Source organism: Theobroma cacao, chromosome 9 (genome assembly GCF_000208745.1).
Source record: "Theobroma cacao cultivar B97-61/B2 chromosome 9, Criollo_cocoa_genome_V2, whole genome shotgun sequence".
NCBI classification, from domain to species: Eukaryota; Viridiplantae; Streptophyta; class Magnoliopsida; order Malvales; family Malvaceae; genus Theobroma; species Theobroma cacao.
The window spans coordinates 26,708,799-26,727,749 of NC_030858.1; the positions used below are offsets into that span (position 1 = coordinate 26,708,799).

The following is an 18,951-nucleotide window of genomic DNA, read 5'->3' on the forward strand; positions in this document are numbered from 1 at the left end:
TTGCATATTTTTTGAATGGGTATATGTCTCTGTTGAACTCATGCTTGCATTTTGATGAACAAAATTAGAATCATGATTAAGGAAGATAGCCATGTTATTTCTTGTAATCATGTTTGTGCTTATTTGATCATAACTCTCATACATGATTGCAATAAATGCAAAATGCTTTAGTCATGCTTCATTAATAATGATATGTGTTTTGTGAGAGTTCTCCTTGAATTGACAATTTCATATATAATTTGGAGAATACATCTTGCAATGCTTGCTTCAAAATGACTTGGATGAATGACTGCTTGAAAATAATTTGGAAGAATACTCATTAAAAATGCTTAATGATGATATTTTTTTTCTTGAGTTGCTATTTTCATATATGAAATATGGAAATTATTGGAAATGCTTGATTGATACTACTTGGCTTATTGATATTGAGAATAAATAATGAATGCTTGATGATGATTGATAATACGTGATGATAATTAAGAATGATGCTTGAAGACTAATGATACCTTAAACATGCCTAGGAACCACTTTGCAAATATTTCTTGAAATATGAGTATTTGATGCATATGTTGAACATCTATTCAAATGCTCATACTCTTTTAGTTCCATGAGTACTTGAGCATTAGAAAAATAAATTGAATATCCATTTGAATGCTCATTTATTCTAGGCTGATTTCTCTCCTAATATTTGATCTATTGAGGATCTTTGACAATTTGTGTTGAGCTTATGATTTCTTAAAGAGGAGTCAATCATTGTCATTGATATCATAACGAATTAAGATCTTCAACAACAAGGTTTGGTGAGAATTCAACATTTGGTGTTCTTTGTTACCAGTAACATCTTTCTAAACACCAAAATAGATATTATGCCTTATATTACTTCTCACTTAAACTTGAATGTAGAAATTCATAATTGGTATCAAGCCTTAAATTTTCTCAATTAGTGTCTAGCTTTAAAATTAGCATCAAGCTTTATAATTGTCTTTTCACACTTGAGCTTTAAATTGATCATGTCTTTCTTAAATGTTTTAAGCCTTGTAGTTGATATGCTTGGAATGTTTAATAATAAGCGAAGTCTTTACTAGTGCTTTACCAATTGATATAATGAACTGTAAAATGATTCCATCTCTCATAATTGATGTTGTGCTTTTACAAAGGGAAAATTTTACTTATATCTAGCAAATTGTATATTGAGCTTTAACACTTGGTATTGGAGTTGAAATATGGCTTATGTGCTTATTGAACATCTTTATGATTATCTTTCTTGAACTTCATAATTGTTATGTCCACATCTTGCTTATTGATACATATACATGTGGCTTTCTTATTGATAATTCTCTTGATGAATTAATCCTTGGATGTGCTTAATGGGTATATTTCTTAATGACTTGGTTAAGGATGTTAAGTGCATATGTATGATGACTTAGAGACTTTATGGTTACATATTCATGGTCTTAATGCTTATATTCATGATGGATTTTGCTAACCATTATTTCTTGAGCTTAAGTGTTTAATACTCACCTTTCTTAACCTTTTTGATATAACAAAAAGGGGGAGAAAGTTTATGAGCAAATTTAATTTTATGCATATGTTGAGAGGGAGATTTTAAAATCATTTCAAATGCAAATTATGCTCATAGTTTTGTCATATCAAAAAGAGGGAGATTGTTAGCTTTAAAATTATTATAGTTTTGATTATGACAAAATGATCAAATTTGCTTAAACATTATTTAAGTAATCTTTTACAATTTCTTGAAATGATTTAACTCTCATACATTTGTTCCTACATAGACACGAGCTTGATTCTTGAAGTTGTTGAACTATATCTATAAGCTTGTATGACTTAGGTGTATGAGTGCTTATGATTATTATTCATTAAAGTCTAATTTAAAGATTAAAGGAAAATCTAGATGCACTCATTAAGGGGCAGTTTTGAATATCTTGTTTAATGATGAAAAAGAAAAAGGAGAAAAGGAAAACTAAGTTAAATAGAGTTTAATAGGTCTTCATGTTTAATTTATGTGTGTGATGCTCAGTTTTGGTTTTGTTGAATATTATGTAAAGAAAACTAGATGCATTGACTAAGGGGGAGCAACTCATTATGCACAAATATTTGAAGCATTCATATTGAATATAGACATTGTACTTTTAATCTAAGAGTGTTTTGTGATCACCAAAAATAAGAGATAGAGAATATTGACTCTATATGTTTTTGATGATAGCAAAATATTCTCATTCATTGATGTCTAATTATATTGTTTAAGTGTGCAAGAGAAAGCTTAAATTCATTAATATATTTGGTATTTGAAAGCAAGTAAAGATGCTTATCCAGTTGCAAGATGGGTTAATTGGTTAAACAAGCAAAAAAAAAAAAGAAAGAGCTTTAATGAAGGTAGTCAAATTTGTGAAGAACAATTCAAGAAGTCTCGGATGACTAACATATCTCATGGATGTTTAAGGGAAATGGAAGATCAGCGTTACCAAGCTAAGACAAGAATTAATCAAACAAAGAAAAGTTGGTGAAGCTGGTTACTCTAGAAACAGTAAGCTCTTAATTGGTCAAAGTCATTCTTAACCGATTAACAGAGTAAAGCAGATTGCACGACAGAGAATACGTAATCGACTAAAAAGTATGGTTAGCCAACTAAAAGCTCACGGTCAAAAATTTGATTACGAGACAGAAAAGATTTAGTCGACTAAGAAGTATTGTTAGCCAGCTAAGAGCTTACTACCAAAAACTGGGTTCAGAGGCAAAGAAGACTTAATCCACTAAAAAGCATGGTTAGTCGACTAAGAGCTTATGCCAGAAACTGAGTTCAGAGGTAGTGACAACTTAATCGACTAAAAGGCATAGTTAGTCGACTAAGAGCATTTTGTAAAAAAATTTGAATTTCAGCACATAAGGATAAAATAACGATCAGAAATGGCTAGTTTCTGTCTCCAACAGCCAGAATTGATTTTGCAAGTATTTAATGCCTCTCTAACAATCAAAAACAAAAGAAAGAAGCCATCTATAGTGATTTTGAGCTTAGAAGACCAAAAACCTTCTCTTTACACTTGTATTTCTCTCCCATCCTTTGAAAAAGTGTTTGAGCTTAACTTTGTATATCTTAGATCAGCTAGGTGATCAATTGTACTTCATCTTTTCTCTATTTTCTATTTACTTAGAGTATGAGAGACACTCTAAGGGATTGATCAAGCTTGGGTTAGCTTGGTTGTTGTGGTTGGTTCTAACTTAGCCTTACAAAAGTTTGTTTTGGGTTTTGGTTGATCCCATGAAAAACCATTGTTAAAGGTTATGGTCGAGCCTTTGAAAAGCCATTTTGGGTTTTGGTTGATCCCGGGAAAAATCATTGTTTAAGGTTGTGGTTGAACCATTGAAAAGGCATTGTAAAAGCTTGGTGGAAGCTTGGAAATTCCACTGATTTTAGTGAATTGGTTTGAAAATCCTTAATTGGGATATCAAGGGGACCGAACCATATAAATCATTGTGTTTTGTCTACCTTCTTTTATTTTCTTTTTACTCTTAGCACTTAAATCATTCCTTCAACAAGCTTTAAACTTCCATTTTCAAATTCTCTTAATCAGCTTTTTACTTGGAAGGAATTTTAGAGTCATTCCAAAAGTGTTATTCACCCCCCTTTAGCACACTCTTAGAGACCAACACAACTAATAATTAATATCAAGCATTGAATCATTTCTTGTAATTATAGTTAATCCAAGAGTGCAACCATGAAACTATGGTGAAATGATTTCATGGTTAATAAGTTTGAATTATTTTAATGAGATTCAGAGTAATTCTAAATTTATTGGAGCTTGGAATATCTATGTCTAAATAGATTCCCCACTTAGCTTTGTAGAATTCAACTTGTTTAAGTTAGAATGCATGTTTTATTTGATTAATTAAATTGCGTACAAAAATGACAACTTTAACATGTTTTGTCTTAACTTAGACAAGAAAATATGTTTTGTCTTAATTTAGACAAGAAAATATGTTTTTCTTAACTTAAGACAAGAAAAATATGTTTTGCCTTAATCTAGACAAGAAAACATATTTGTCTCAATTTAGATAAGATAACATGTTTTGTCTTAATTAAAGACAAGAGTTATCTTAAATTAAGATAATTCTAGGAGGATTCTTGCAAAATGAATCTGGACATCCACGTTGATAAAAGGAGACTCCATGTTTGACTATCACTCTTTTATTTATTATTAATTCATTTTAAATAAAGATGGATAATAATAAAATAAGAGTTATTATTCAACAAAGAGTTTTATTTTATCAAGAACTCTAAATGATAATTAAAGAATTAAATTATTTATTCTGTAATTTTAATTTTGATAATTATGTAGCATGTTTGATGCATCCATAACTCTAAATGGATGGTCAAGATTGATTCAACGACATTTGATTTTGATTAAACCTTTAATACAAGAGTTTTAATAAAAGGAGAAGAGATTGAATGCAAGGAAACATATGTATCTTTCTTGAAAACGTTTTAGCCGCAATTAATCTTTTGGAAGAAAAGAGAGACAAAATCGATTGTCATTTTATAGTCTAGTATTTCGCACCTTATCCACTCAAGGTTCAAGTTGAAAGCATTCTTGAAGAATAAGTGATAAGTTTGTTTGATTGAGAAATCAATCTTTGGTGTGGTGGTGTCCAAAAATAAGAATCACGGAATAAAAGGTACATTTTATCTTACTTTAATAGATTCTTATTTTTTTTTAAGATGTGATTATGTTATTTGCAATATGAATTATGTGTTTTTTCGCTTGTGTAATTGGATTGCTTGCTTCCTTTATAAAAAAAATTTTGAAATCCATGCTTTACACAGACACATCAATACACTTAGATCCAACTACATCAGTATGATGATGATAGCACTCCACATGATGTGAGATAACATTCAACACGTGGCGAATTGCGCCTAATACGATGATGATAGCGTTCCACACAGTGTGAAGTAACATTCCACACATAGTGCCAACACATAGTGATATGAGTAGAGCGATCTCCACACATGGTGAGGCAAACTTGCACCAGATGGTGGCAATCCTCCACGTGAGTGAGGTCCATGTGTCGCTCACCAGCCCCGACATGGGCTAGGACCCAATAGACATCCTGCATTTATGATTATTGCATATTGCTTTTGCTATTGTGATGCCTCTTGTGCATGTTTGTTGTGTTGTGATGTCTGATTGAGTTATAGATTAAACTCTAAGCTATGTGATAGCCAAGATGGGATAATAGATAGAACAAGTCCCGATGCATTGATTGAGTTATAAATTATATAGAAAAAATGACCACTTGAGTTTTATGGATGGAATATTGATCACTGAGTTAAATGAATTGAAAAATGATTATTTGAGTTATATAGGTTGAACTATGATCACTAAATGTTATGATTGGTTTTTGCTGGAGAATTTTGATTACATGAGCAACTCACATGATTTATGAAAAGATTGGAGTAAACTACTTTTAACTTGGGTTCATATGGTTAAGTATTGTTTCCCTTAGGAAGGATCCAATACCACAAATAAGGTACAACTTCTTTATTTTTCCTAACGGATTTTGGTAAATGCTCAGCCTATTTAATGAACTTTATGTTTATGAAATGTTGATCTCATTATGAAATTAGGACACATTTATGACAACTCTATTTTATGAAAGATTTGAAAATGAAGTATGTTTATCCCAAGATCATGTTTACGAAACGATGTAATTTGTCCAAAAACTCTCCCTCTTAGCTTATCCCCTTCCCGTATCTACTCACGGCATTTTCCCTAATTATTTTTGTTTGCAAACTAGTGATAGCATTCAACTCTCGAGTCATGGAAGCGTGATCCATTCATCTTCCTTTGGTTGGTGTCTAATAGCCCACTTGATGCCTAAAAAGTCAGTTCACATTTTGCTATTGGGTTGTTCGTTATTTTATGTTTATGTTTATGGATATTGAACATGTTTATAATTATGTAGCTGTTGTTCAATTTTCTACCCAAGCAAGTATACGTATTGCAAAAATATTATAATAATTAGTAGAGTGTCGATCCCACAATGAATTGAATTAATTCTTCCTATTAATTACTAAAATTATACACCCTAATTTTATCTGAACACTAAAATTATAAAACTACTCTAAATTTACTCAACAAAATTATTTTATTAACTTCTAGTGATTATTGGACCTATGATTATAATGTCCCTCAATATTTTATCTGATTATTGTCTCTCTCTCTTAACTTAGTTTCACGGATAAAGTTACTAACCTAGAGTTTTAAATTATTTATAAGTTTCTATCAAGTTTCTCATAAAAATATCTCTCCTAATTAATTTACTATATGTCTATGCAAATTAAACTAAAGACAGATTCATTAAGTTCATGCTCTAATTTTGGCTACGTATGGCTTATAGGTGTATGTATACCTTATATGCAAATCAAATCACCTAATCAACTAAGTGTATTTGATCACATGCTATTTTATTCAAGGTCTACCTAAATCTCTTTTGTCAAGGTTTAACTTAGGTTTCCAATTAAATCTAATTAGTGGCCAGTCAACTAGAAGCATTAGGAATAGAATAAAATAAACAACTTAATTCCATAAAACATAAGCAAAAGAGAGACAAATAAATATGTCACGACCCGGTACTCCCCTCGAGCCCCTGACAACCACCGCGGTGTCACGGTAGACACTCATTGCCCGGATGTCAACCCGAAACCCTGTAAAGCTTTACTATCAGTTTCTCATTTCCCTTGTGAGCAACCATTGTCAAATATCGTGTTCTAAAAGATTTTAAGCTATTTCCAATTTAAAACAAATAAATTATTAATTTTCATCTCACAGGGGTATTTTGGTCATTTTTCTCAAAAATTTCGAAACTGGCTAAAATGTAATATACAAGTACAAAACACATAATTCATAATCAAAATGAGTTTAAAAGTCTAAAATCTTCATTTAAAACGAAATTATGGTTATTTGAATATAATAAAAAAATAAAAGAAATATTAAGTAAAATATTCTATTTTCTTATAAAATAATATTTATAGAGTTATACATAAATAATTTTTATAGCGTAAAAGCTAAATAAATTTATACATACTATAATACAGTAAGCCAAAATATTTAATTTAATTTACAATAACAAGAGGGCCCCCGAATAAACAAAAGTAAAGAGGACTGTGAACCTACGGTTTGGAAAATGCAGATCCAACGGTAATCCTCGATGAGATCAGCTATCTACAATCTATACTGAACCTGAAATGGATGGAAAAGAGGGTGGTGAGATTACAAAATCTCAATGAGTAAACAGACATCATCATAAACATCTAGAGTTGAATACATGGAGACAATAAAGTAAATCATCATAAACTGGGTCACAGCATTAGAACACATTTCATTCAAAATACGTAAAGAGGCTTATGAATCTCATAAAAACTAGGTCTGCGTCATAAATCCATTCTCGGGGACACCTTGGCCGAGGCATCCTACCGAGACCGCCAAGGCTGTTAAAAATTTACATTTTCACGTAAAACACATTTTTCATTGGACATCACAACCGTTCCTTGGCGTTGGCTGAGTTCACCCTCACGTGGTGGTTTAGCGTGAAGTGAACCCTAAACTTTACTCCAAGAGATACCCTACGCGCCTCTTCGTTCGAGGTAAGAATATAATGGGATTTACCGTGCCCCTCTAAAAGGTTGGTCCACAGAAACCCCTTATTGTAGTGATTAATTAATATATAATCCACCATATAATAAAACTCAATAACATGATATGACAATTTTTGTAATTCGCAGTCTTTCAAGGCAACCAAACAATTCGTATTTCAATACAATTGCCAACTAGCTAATCATGCTTGATTTATCATAAGCCAATCAATTTAAACAATCGAATTGCAACAATTAACAGTCTCTGTGTACTCTATTTTCCAAAATCACTATTAATTTCAAAACAATTTATAAATTAATTTCATTGAAACACATTTATTCATAAAATATGAAAATTTACCTTTTTAAATCCCTTTTTCCATAGAATTCATGAAATCATCTAAAACCACCCTAGATAATTAAAATGACAGTAAGTTTACTCACTATGTCTAGAGTGCAGATTCTCGAAATACTCAGACTACTGGTCCTCGGATACAATTCCCTTGCCTTTATCGGAGGACTCGTCACCTTGACATAGTACAAAATCGAGAAACTCACTACATTAGTACTAAATTGAAATTAAACTAATTTAAACTACTAATGCATGATATGGAATGCAAAAATGCACTGGTAACTATCTAAACTCGGTATTGGCCTAATTCGTCTTATCACTCGATTAAATTACTAACGCGTCTAATTTAATCCCAAATTACTCCAAATTGTTCCAATATCTTAATTCACCAAACTCAAATCAAATAACCCAAATTTGGCAAAACTATCTTCACTTTTCTTCTTAAAATTTTCGGCCAATAATGGTGCATTAACACCGTGATTTTTCCTACTACTTTTCCACACCATAATTCATCATTTTCTAACCAATTCTCCTAGAATAAAAATCAAATTCATCCTCACTCAACACATGGTAAATTCGGCCATTGATGGTTGTTGGAGAAAATAAATTCTTTTCTTATTGTTTTGTTTCTAAATATGCTAAACTAACTAAAAACACTAACATAACTTAAAATCAAATCAATCCAACAACTTTCTCTCTCCATACCCATTTTGATCAGCCATCAATTCATCATGAAAACATGTAATTTAAGCATGAAAAATAAGGAGAAATGCTTAAGGAAAATAGATTTCAAGCTTAAGTTGAAAAATCCTACCTTTTTCACTTGTTTTCCTTGATTTTCCACACTTTTTCTCTTGAAATTCCTCACCTAGGGTTTGTTCTTCCTTTCTTTTCCTCTCTTCCTTGCTTGGCCGAATATTTGGAGAGTAATGGGCCAATTTATGCTGATTTTTAAGTTAAATAATAAAATATCTTAAGCTTGACACATGGCATTTTTCCATTGGTCCATTTTTAAAACTTTAAAAGTTTTAAACCTTTTATCTCCACCACATGATTAGTCAAAGGTCAAAAATGAGGATAAAGGAAGACCATGTGCTGGACAAATGTCCTGGTGGTGGAAAATTACAATTTTGCCCCTAGGGTGGCAAAATTACCATGTTACCCCTATACTACAAATTATACTGAAATTAAAATTTTTCACTTCTAAACCTCAAATCATACTCTATTAAGTCAAATGGGGCTAAAAAAAATCTTTTCTAAAAATTTCCATTTTGTCCCTAGATGGCAAATGACCATTTTACCCTTAGATAGTGAAAATTTCAGTTTGACTCCAAAATGATCCTCAAATTTTGAATTACCATTTTGAGTCATCCATGGACTGTGAAGCTCTTAATCTCACCTTAAAATTCCTATTTGATCTAGTTCGAGGATTAAATCAACTTTGTTGTACCTCTAGGTACAATACCGACTTTTATAAATTTTTCGAGACTCTCCTAGCATGCAATCATGCTATCATCACATGTATGTCATGACAAGTATTTTATAAGGTCAGGCTTTACAAAATAAGACTATGTATTAAGTTCAATCATAATCTTAGACAAATAATTTGGTTCATCATCAAGTCACATATTATCATCAAATAAAGTTTAAACATTAAAAACAAAACCAAAAAAATTAGAGAATAACAAAAAGATAAAAAAAACCAAGAATTGTAATCTTGATCTCTAAGTCCCCTTGAATTCTTCAAATTCTTCTCAGCTTCAATGACTTTGCGGCTTGAATCTTAGCTTTCAATCTAGTGTTTCCTTATATCCTAAAAGTTTCTGAAATATTGTTTTTATAGGGCTTTGAAGTTAGGCCAAGTTGAGTGAAACAAGAAGTCAATTCCAATCAGGATTTCCTCATCAGACTATGTAGGTCGCGGCCTACCTCCTCCAAAGCCACAACCTACCTCCTCCAAAGCCGTGGCCTTGACCATTTAAACAACTGAAATCATAATTTTTCTAGGACTACTGCAGTGCTCCAACTTTGACAAGATTTTTGAACACTTTCCAAGCCAAATTAGGTGAAGTGGTAAACATGAAAGTTGTACCTTTTTCTTTTATCTTTTCAATGGTCAAGAATCATTTTATGTGGATCTCTATAGAGAGAGTTATGGTTCAAAAACCAAAACATGTACAATGGAAGTTTGCACCTCAAAATTGCTCTCTTCTTCCATTAAAATTCTTCTTTCGTTAAACACCAACAAAAGTACAAATAAATCAACAACAACCTATCTTAATCACATTAATACCAACTTAAGTATAAAATTAACTAAAATTAGATTGACTCACCTAAATTAACTAACCTAAAATAATTTAAATAAAACCTACTAATTTCTATGCATTGCTACAAGAACTAAGATAAATTACTATCAAAATTAAGTCCAAATAACTCTATATCAGAGAGTTATCAGTAGCCAATGATTGGAAATTTACTTTATAAATGTTATGGATAAAGGTGTAAATATGACTTAAAAATCTATAGGGACACCCGAGGGTGTTAATGAATGATTAAGGCATGATGTATGAGTTTTTAACTCTAATTTTACTAATGAATGAATGCACTTACACGGTTTATGTTGATAAGTTCCATAACTGTGTAATGTTGCCTATGGTAGCATGCATGTGTTTGATAATGTATGCGTTTATGGATGATGATTATGATTAATGGGCCAAGTTATGAATGAATGAATGAATGTAAAAAGGCTTGCTTGGGTCTAGCGAATTATACCCGTTCGGGTCTATGCACAGGTCATATTCCTCCATAAAAGAAGATGTGACATAAATGAATCTACATCAAGCTTAGGACCTCATTAAAAAGTACAGATTCACTTAGGTGACCAATCATAACAAAATAAAAATAATTGATAGCAACTCCTCTTTCACATCGAATGGTTGAGTCTATGAACTCACCCGTTATGATGTACACTTTTTACCAACAGAACCTGATGATGAGTTTTACATTCAATTCGTCAGCTATTCCGTCGGTAACTTTTGTCGATGTTTTACCAACAGAATTTTTTGACAAATTAGTTGTATCACCGACTAGACCTACGCCCAACGAATTTGCTATTTTCTTGATAAAAAGGTTAATGGAATATACTGTTGAAGAATATTTCAACAGATTATTCCATCATCGACGGAGTAGCCATCGTCGATGAGAGTATTTTCGATCACATGCCGACAAAATTTTCTATTGATATTTTTGTTGGTAATATGGAACACCAATAGATTATAACACTTTACCGACAAAATTTTTCATCAATGAAGCCTGAATTTTTTGTGGTGATAAGATACTTACCCAAGATCTTTCATGTCAAACTACTTGGACAATAACTTTTTAGTTTCTCGTAATATGCTCAAATCTCTATTTAGATATCATTACCATACAAAATAAGAAAGATAAATTTACTCCCATAGATCTTGAGATGTTGTGGAAATTGCCCAAGAATCAACAAAGATAAAATCCAGAGAAAATAAGCAAACAGAAAAACACAAGAATTTACGTGGTTCGGCCTCTTGCCTACGTCCACGGAGTGAAACTGTTCTTCTATTATTGAGAATTTAAAGTACAATAAATTGACCTTTATGGTTCCCCAAAACAACCCAAGATCCCTTGCACACTCTTCCTCAATAACCTCCCAAGAACATTCACTCAAACCACTCTAGCTCCACCTAGAGCAAAAGATAGAGTTACAAGATGTTCTCTCTCTAGAGCTCTCAAAGCACTACTTACAATTCTAAAGCCTAGAAATCCACTTTTATAGTATAAAAGTCCAAAGTAGAATGTGATTAGGATTCGATGTGGAATAAGAAGTTTAAAACCATACAACTACTTAATATTGTATACAAACAAAAATCCTAATCAAATAAGATCTAGAATTCTAGTCAACCTAAAACTCAACAAATCTCCACCTTTGACTTGAATTCAAACTCCTTAAACCTCTTCCACTAGTCGCACCTAATTGCAACTTCCTAACTCCACCTACTTTCCAACACCTTGAACAACTCTCCAAGCACAAGACTTTCTAAATCATTGGCCTTTATAATTACCACGACTACACATACCGAATCAAGCATGGTCCAACACTTGATTCCACAAAACGGCCAATGCACCTGTGTAGCCGTCAAGTCAATGGCACTAATTGACTTCGGAAAGGGACCTCGACAACCCTTCCAATTCACTACTGGCAAGATTTTTCGTCCTTTCACCATCGTCTACACCATGGGAACCTTTCATCACCTCCTCGGCAAATGAAATCTCACTTTGGTAGCTACCATCCCCTGTGCACTGTTCCCATCCTTTCGAGGCCTCACATTCTAGACGATACAAGCCATTATGCAAATTCCCCCTCATCAGGACCATGTCGCCTTGTGTGACTTTTACTACTCCATCACAAGCAGAATATCCATACCCTTTGGAGTCTAACAGGCTCAATGATATTAGATTCTTACGCATCTTTGGGACATAGGCCACACCACCCAAAGAGCGCACAACCCCATCAAACATTTTGATTTTCACCACTCCAATACCCATGACCTTCACTATTGACTTATTACCCAAAGTCAAATTCCCAGCCACCCCTTCTTGAAGTAAATCAAAACAATCCTTTTGATAACATATGTGAGTAGCAGAAGCAGAATCTAAATACCAATCAGAATTTGCATCCATATTTTCTGAAATTGTAAGGACATCACAATCATCACCTTCAGCAACGAAAGCACACTCACCTTTGTTCTCGTTACTTTCATCCCCTTTTGTAGGACAATCCCTTTTAATATGCCCATACCCTTTGCATTTAAAGCATTGAACATTGTTGGATCTAGACTTGCCACCCTTAGATCCCTTACCAGTTGACTTCCTCATATTAGCCTCAATTACTAATGCCAAGCCATTTGGATATCTATCCCCTTCTTTACTTTTCTTTCGGGCTTCATGAGACATTAACGTTGCTTGTGCTTGTTCTAACGTTATTGTATCCATCCCACATATAAGAGATTCCACAAATACCTCATAGGAGTCTGGAAACGAAGCTAGGAACAATAGTGCCTTTTTCTCTTCCTCCACCTTGACATCAACCTTCTTCAACTGATCAATGATTCCATCGAATTCATTCATATGCTTCATGAGGTCTCCATTCTCCTCCATCTTTAAGCGATACAACTTTCGCCTAAGCTGCAACTTGTTAGAAAAACTTTTCGCCAAGTAAATTTTCTCTAACTTTGCCCATAATCTTAGAGCAGAATCCTCATCAATAACATGATTAAACACATTATCTCCAATGCAAAGCCGAATAGTGCTCACACACTTTTGCTTTAACTCTGCCTATTCAACATCCTTCATGTCATCTGGTTGCCCTTCCTCCTTTCCTAGCAAGGGGCGCATTAAACATTGCTGTACAAGGAGATCTTTCATCCTTCTCTGCCACTGTGTGAAACTAGTCTTCCCATCAAACTTCTCAATTGAAAAATTCGCAGAACTAGTAACTTTCGACATCCTTGTTGAATCTTGAATTTATCGAACCTGAAGCTCTGATACCAGTTTGTTGTGAAAATTGCCCAAGAATCAACAAAGATAAAATTCAGAGAAAATAAGCAAACAGAAAAACACAAGAATTTACGTGGTTCGGCCTGTTGCCTACGTCCACGGAGTGAAACTGTTCTTCTATTATTGAGAATTTAAAGTACAATAAATTGACCTTTATGGTTCCCCAAAACAACCCAAGATCCCTTGCACACTCTTCCTCAATAACCTCCCAAGAACATTCACTCAAACCACTCTAACTCCACCTAGAGAAAAAGATAGAGTTACAAGATGTTCCCTCTCTAGAGCTTTCAAAGCACTACTTCCAATTCTAAAGCCTAGAAATCTACTTTTATAGTATAAAAGTTCAAAGTAGAATGTGATTAGGATTCGATGTGGAATAAAAAGTTTAAAACCATACAACTACTTAATATTGTATACAAACAAAAATCCTAATCAAATAAGATCTAGAATTCTAGTCAACCTAAAACTCAACATAAGATATATGTGTTTGTGTACCTTCTTCTCAACAAAATCAAAAAGTATGGTCACTAACCAAAAACTTGTTTAAGCCCATAAATAGATCCTTTGAGGTCACACACAAGATGATATTTACCCATATTGAATAATTTATAAATTAATATTACAAAATGTCAAATATATATAATTGAAATATTAATTATTTTTTATTTAAAATTTTAATGTGCGAGGCATATGATTAGCTTCTAAATATATATAATTTTTCTTATCAAAATCATTAATTTTCAATTTAACCTTAAATAGGATTAAAACCTTTTCCTCCGAAATCAAAACTTCAAGTAAAACTCAATAAATTTATCTCTGGGTTTTATGAAGTTTGATTTTTTATCCTTATGAAAAGCTCATAAGAAATGAATTTTTTCTTCAAATTATTTTTTTAGATAAAAGCTTCTTTAAAATTAAATAAAAAAAAAAACCTCTTATTTAAATGAACTATCTAACTCCCTCCCTCTAAGTGAAAAGTAAAAGACAAGCGGTAAGTGAACAGCGAACAGCGACATTGAGTCTGTGTTAGTAAAATTGTTGGACTGATCGGCCTTTGCATTTGCCTTTTCCCTCACACTTTCGACAAACTTTGCTTGGCTTAGCTGCAGAAAAACACAACAAAACAAATTCCTTTGTGAAAACACCTCGATCTCATTGAACTCCCTCAAGATTTTCTTCTCCTCGTGTTCTCTCTCTTCTTCTTCAGTCTCCGCATTGGCTCTGTCTGCCTCTCGAAGGTATCTTTCTCTTTCACTATACTTGTCTCCATATTAATGTTGTATATGCAAATGGGTCTCAAAATGTGAAAGCTTTCGTGTTTTACTGATGTGGGTTTCTTTTCTTTTTTCCGTTGTTTTTCATTTGTTCTTGATAATGATAAATGCGGTTTCAGATTTGTAGTTGCGGTTGAATTTTGAGGTTGAATGCATGTGTTTCTAGTGATAATGAAAAGAAATAAGCGTTAATGGGTTAATTCCATACGTATTTGTAATTTTGAGGGGTTTTTTGTTTAGGTTTATGAAGAACATTTGATACCCATTATCTTACAGTATTAGCTTTATGTGAATTAAATAGTTTATGTTGATGGATGACTGAATTTTACAGTTTAGTTTATGAGAAATTCTACAATAGAAAAGCTAAATGAAATATATTCTTGAACCTATATTCAATTTAGTAAGCTTAAGATAATGTGGTGCGTATTCATTGTTTTTTGTTTTTCCTGGAAATCTGCGCGGGTAATTTTTAATATTCGACAACTGAGAAAGTAGATTAAATCCTGGGTCTTAACAACTATTCTTGTTACTTTATGCAACTGCACTGAAGGAAATCAGTCTCTAAATCATCTAAAGTTATCGGCATAATTTCCTGTTGTTACAATAATTTTGTTTTGTGAAAAGTAAATTCTAATTCATTTCCAACTTCTAACTTATAATATAAGGGGCTCAATAGCAGCGATAGCTTTCATTTTACCAAAATTTAGATGGTTAACCATTTTTTCACTCAAAACAGGTTGGTCAGAATATTTAATCTATTTAAATGAAATTCAAGATTCAAAACTGTTTAATTTTATCAAAATTTAGATAATTAATCATTTTTTTTTACTCAAAATAGATTGTACAGAATATTTTAGTCCATTGAAAAATAAATCCAAGATTCAAAATTGTTTCTTTGTAGCATAATGTGTGCAACTGTGCATGCTTTGTATGTATTTATTTTGATCGAGTCCTGATTCATTTCTTTCTGGACAGAATTTTGCTTTCTGCTGTGAAATATAACTTTTTGAGGATGGCAGCAACAGCAGCTTCCAGCCTTCAAATAGCAGCAGCAAGACCCTGCATTTCATCCCCTCACAGGTTTGTTGAGGCTGGTGTTTCCATTCTAGGTGCCAATTCTAAAAGTGTGTCATGGACTAAGCTCACAAGTGCTTGCAATATATCATCTTTAGAGCCTTTCCGACGCAGTTTTACATCATCTCCAGCAAAGTTCAAAAAGGTTGTGACAAAGGCAATGTCTGAATCTAGTGAAAAGAAGCCTGTTTCTGGGTTGGCAATTGACTTGAAAGGTTTTACTTGCTTTCTGTAATACTTCTTAGTTGCTTACGAAGCTTTGTTGTTTCCTTAATCTGACCTCGTATAGTGCCTCCTATTCTCATCCAAAAGTTTTAGGAGAAACATATTTTTCAAGGAAAGATGTCTCTAGTAACATCTTTCCTTGACCTTATTGTTGTTGTGGGTTTTGGTTAGGTTGTAATGCTGTTTAGAAAGCTCGAATGCTACTTTCCATGGACTTTCACCAAGCTCTTGTATTTCCTTAATAGTTTAAGATTTTTCTTTTTTAAATTTTGTATACACTCGGAGTTCTGCTTTCTGCAGGTAAGAGGGCATTTATTGCTGGTGTAGCTGATGATAATGGATATGGCTGGGCAATAGCAAAATCTCTTGCTGCTGCAGGAGCTGAAATTCTAGTGGGAACATGGGTGCCTGTAAGTAAATATGACCTTTGTAGACCTTATCTAAGCTTTCGCAGGTCTTAAAGAAATTGCCAACATGCTGACGAGGAAGTTCCCTTTTAGGCTTTGAACATATTTGAAACCAGCTTGAGACGTGGAAAGTTTGATGAATCACGCGTGTAAGAGCTGGTTTATGTTACAACATTGTAAATAGTTCCTGAATTAATGGCTTTTTCTGACAGAAGTTGATATTTCAGATTGCCAGATGGCTCTTTAATGGAGATTACCAAAGTATATCCCCTAGATGCAGTCTTTGACAACCTTGATGCTGTCCCTGAAGATGTAATGGATAAGTTTATGGATTCTCTGGAGATTGTACATGTTAACAAGTCCAATTATCTTTGTAAACTTTTTTGATCTTGGTTGTTATGTGCAGATAAAAACAAATAAGCGCTATGCAGGATCCTCAAATTGGACTGTTCAGGTATGTACTAACATACATGCTAGAAGTTCATGTATAGGAACTTTTATAGTAAATTTGAGCTCTCATTTGGACAGTCTATCACAGTTCTAGTAAATGATAATATAATTAATCCCTTTGAAGAAGTTAAATAGTTACTGGATAAGATTTATCAATGCATACATGATTTTCATGTTATGTTACTTCCTATGAGTTGCAGGAAGTTGCTGAATCTGTTAAACAGGATTTTGGCAGCATTGACATCCTTGTGCATTCCCTAGCTAATGGGCCAGAGGTATAGGAGTTCTGAGCTTGCAATTGATAATTTGTTTTAGCTTTATTCTTTCTTCTTAACAAGCAATTATTTGTTAACAGGTCAGTAAACCCCTGCTGGAGACATCCCGGAATGGATATCTTGCTGCTTTATCTGCTTCAAGTTACTCCTATGTTTCTTTACTCAAGCATTTTCTCCCATTAATGAAACCAGGTATGTCTTTTGTATGTTTTAGTCTATAGTTTAGTTCATTGTACTTGTTCTTTCTGTCTCTTTTAAATAATACACTTAGTGCCCAAAGATATGTTTCTGAAATAAGCTATTGCTGATGCAGGAGGCTCTTCAATTTCTCTTACATACATTGCTTCTGAGCGAATAATTCCAGGGTATGTTTGCTATCCTTGTTTTCTCAATATTCCAAAAAAATAGTCTGTACTTCTCATTAGGTGACAAAAGTCTTGAACAATGTGATATGCAGATATGGTGGAGGTATGAGTTCTGCTAAAGCTGCTCTAGAAAGTGATACAAGAGTGAGTTCTAATTTGTTTTCAACTTATCTACCTCTTAACTTGATGCCCATTAGTTTTCTTAAAGTTAGCATATTTATGTTTCTGGATTCATTTTCAGGTACTTGCTTTTGAAGCAGGAAGAAAAAACAAAATTAGGGTCAACACAATATCTGCGGGTAAGCGTGCCTCTTGCTCTGATCTTTTTTTAGCATTCTTTTAATATTAGAGGAGAGAGATTTCCTTTCAGTGAAAACCTGAGAATTTTATTTCTTTTAATATCAGAATCACTACACTTCGTAATTCAAATCAAGTCCTTTCTTTAAACTTTTAGACCATTGCCGCATTCTTTTGCCTAGTACATCAAGGTATCAACATCACTACAGGCTCACCTCTTCTAGAAAATTTCAGTTTAAGGTGCAACTTTAGTTAGATTCTGAGGCTGGACTTGAGGATGTCGATGGAGATCGTTCCTTCTTGAATATCATACCCATGCACTACCCCATCATTAAGTTCTGTTTCTGGTGAACAGGTCCTCTAAGAAGTCGTGCTGCAAAGGCAATTGGATTTATTGATACAATGATTGAATATTCAATGGCTAATGCACCTCTCCAGAAAGAACTATCTGCAGGTGATTTGGAGGAACTACTAAGATCTTAAGTGTTTTTTATTAAAAATCATGATTACTGAATTAATGAAATTAATGAAACAGATGAGGTGGGGAACACCGCTGCTTTCTTGGCATCACCTTTGGCTTCAGCTATCACAGGTGCTGTCATATATGTAGACAACGGTCTGAATGCAATGGGTGTTGGAATTGACAGTCCTATATTTAAAGACCTCAACATTCCAAGCGACAAGCATTAGGAGTAGCTACCAGGAGGTTCATAGCAAATGCCATGCCTGAATGTTTAGTTTAGCTCTTTATTGTTGGTACTGCATCTTAGGATGTTTGATCGGCAGCCCCTTTATACCTGTGAGATTTTGTCTTGCCTGTTTTAATTTCTTCTAATTTTTAAGTTTTCTGGATAGAGACTGTCTTAGCATGACTGAGTTTTCTCACAGTAGTGTTCTGCCAAATCCTGATTAAGCTTTTTTGAGTGGACAATTTCCATTAATGGATCGATTGCTGCATTGCTGATAAAACAGCTGCTCATGTTTGAACTTGAACT

General features: G+C 33.2%; 1 protein-coding gene across 1 annotated transcript; it reads left to right on the top strand.

The window, feature by feature from the left end:
* LOC18589696 (enoyl-[acyl-carrier-protein] reductase [NADH], chloroplastic) lies at nt 14,645–18,943 on the top strand. Its single transcript, XM_007014775.2, has 13 exons — nt 14,645–14,827; nt 15,839–16,152; nt 16,463–16,572; nt 16,663–16,718; nt 16,797–16,881; nt 16,976–17,023; nt 17,220–17,294; nt 17,375–17,486; nt 17,608–17,659; nt 17,752–17,803; nt 17,901–17,958; nt 18,312–18,410; nt 18,492–18,943. Exons 2-13 carry the CDS (start codon nt 15,876–15,878, stop codon nt 18,644–18,646), a joined length of 1,179 nt encoding a protein of 392 aa, XP_007014837.1. The 5' UTR covers nt 14,645–14,827; nt 15,839–15,875; the 3' UTR covers nt 18,647–18,943.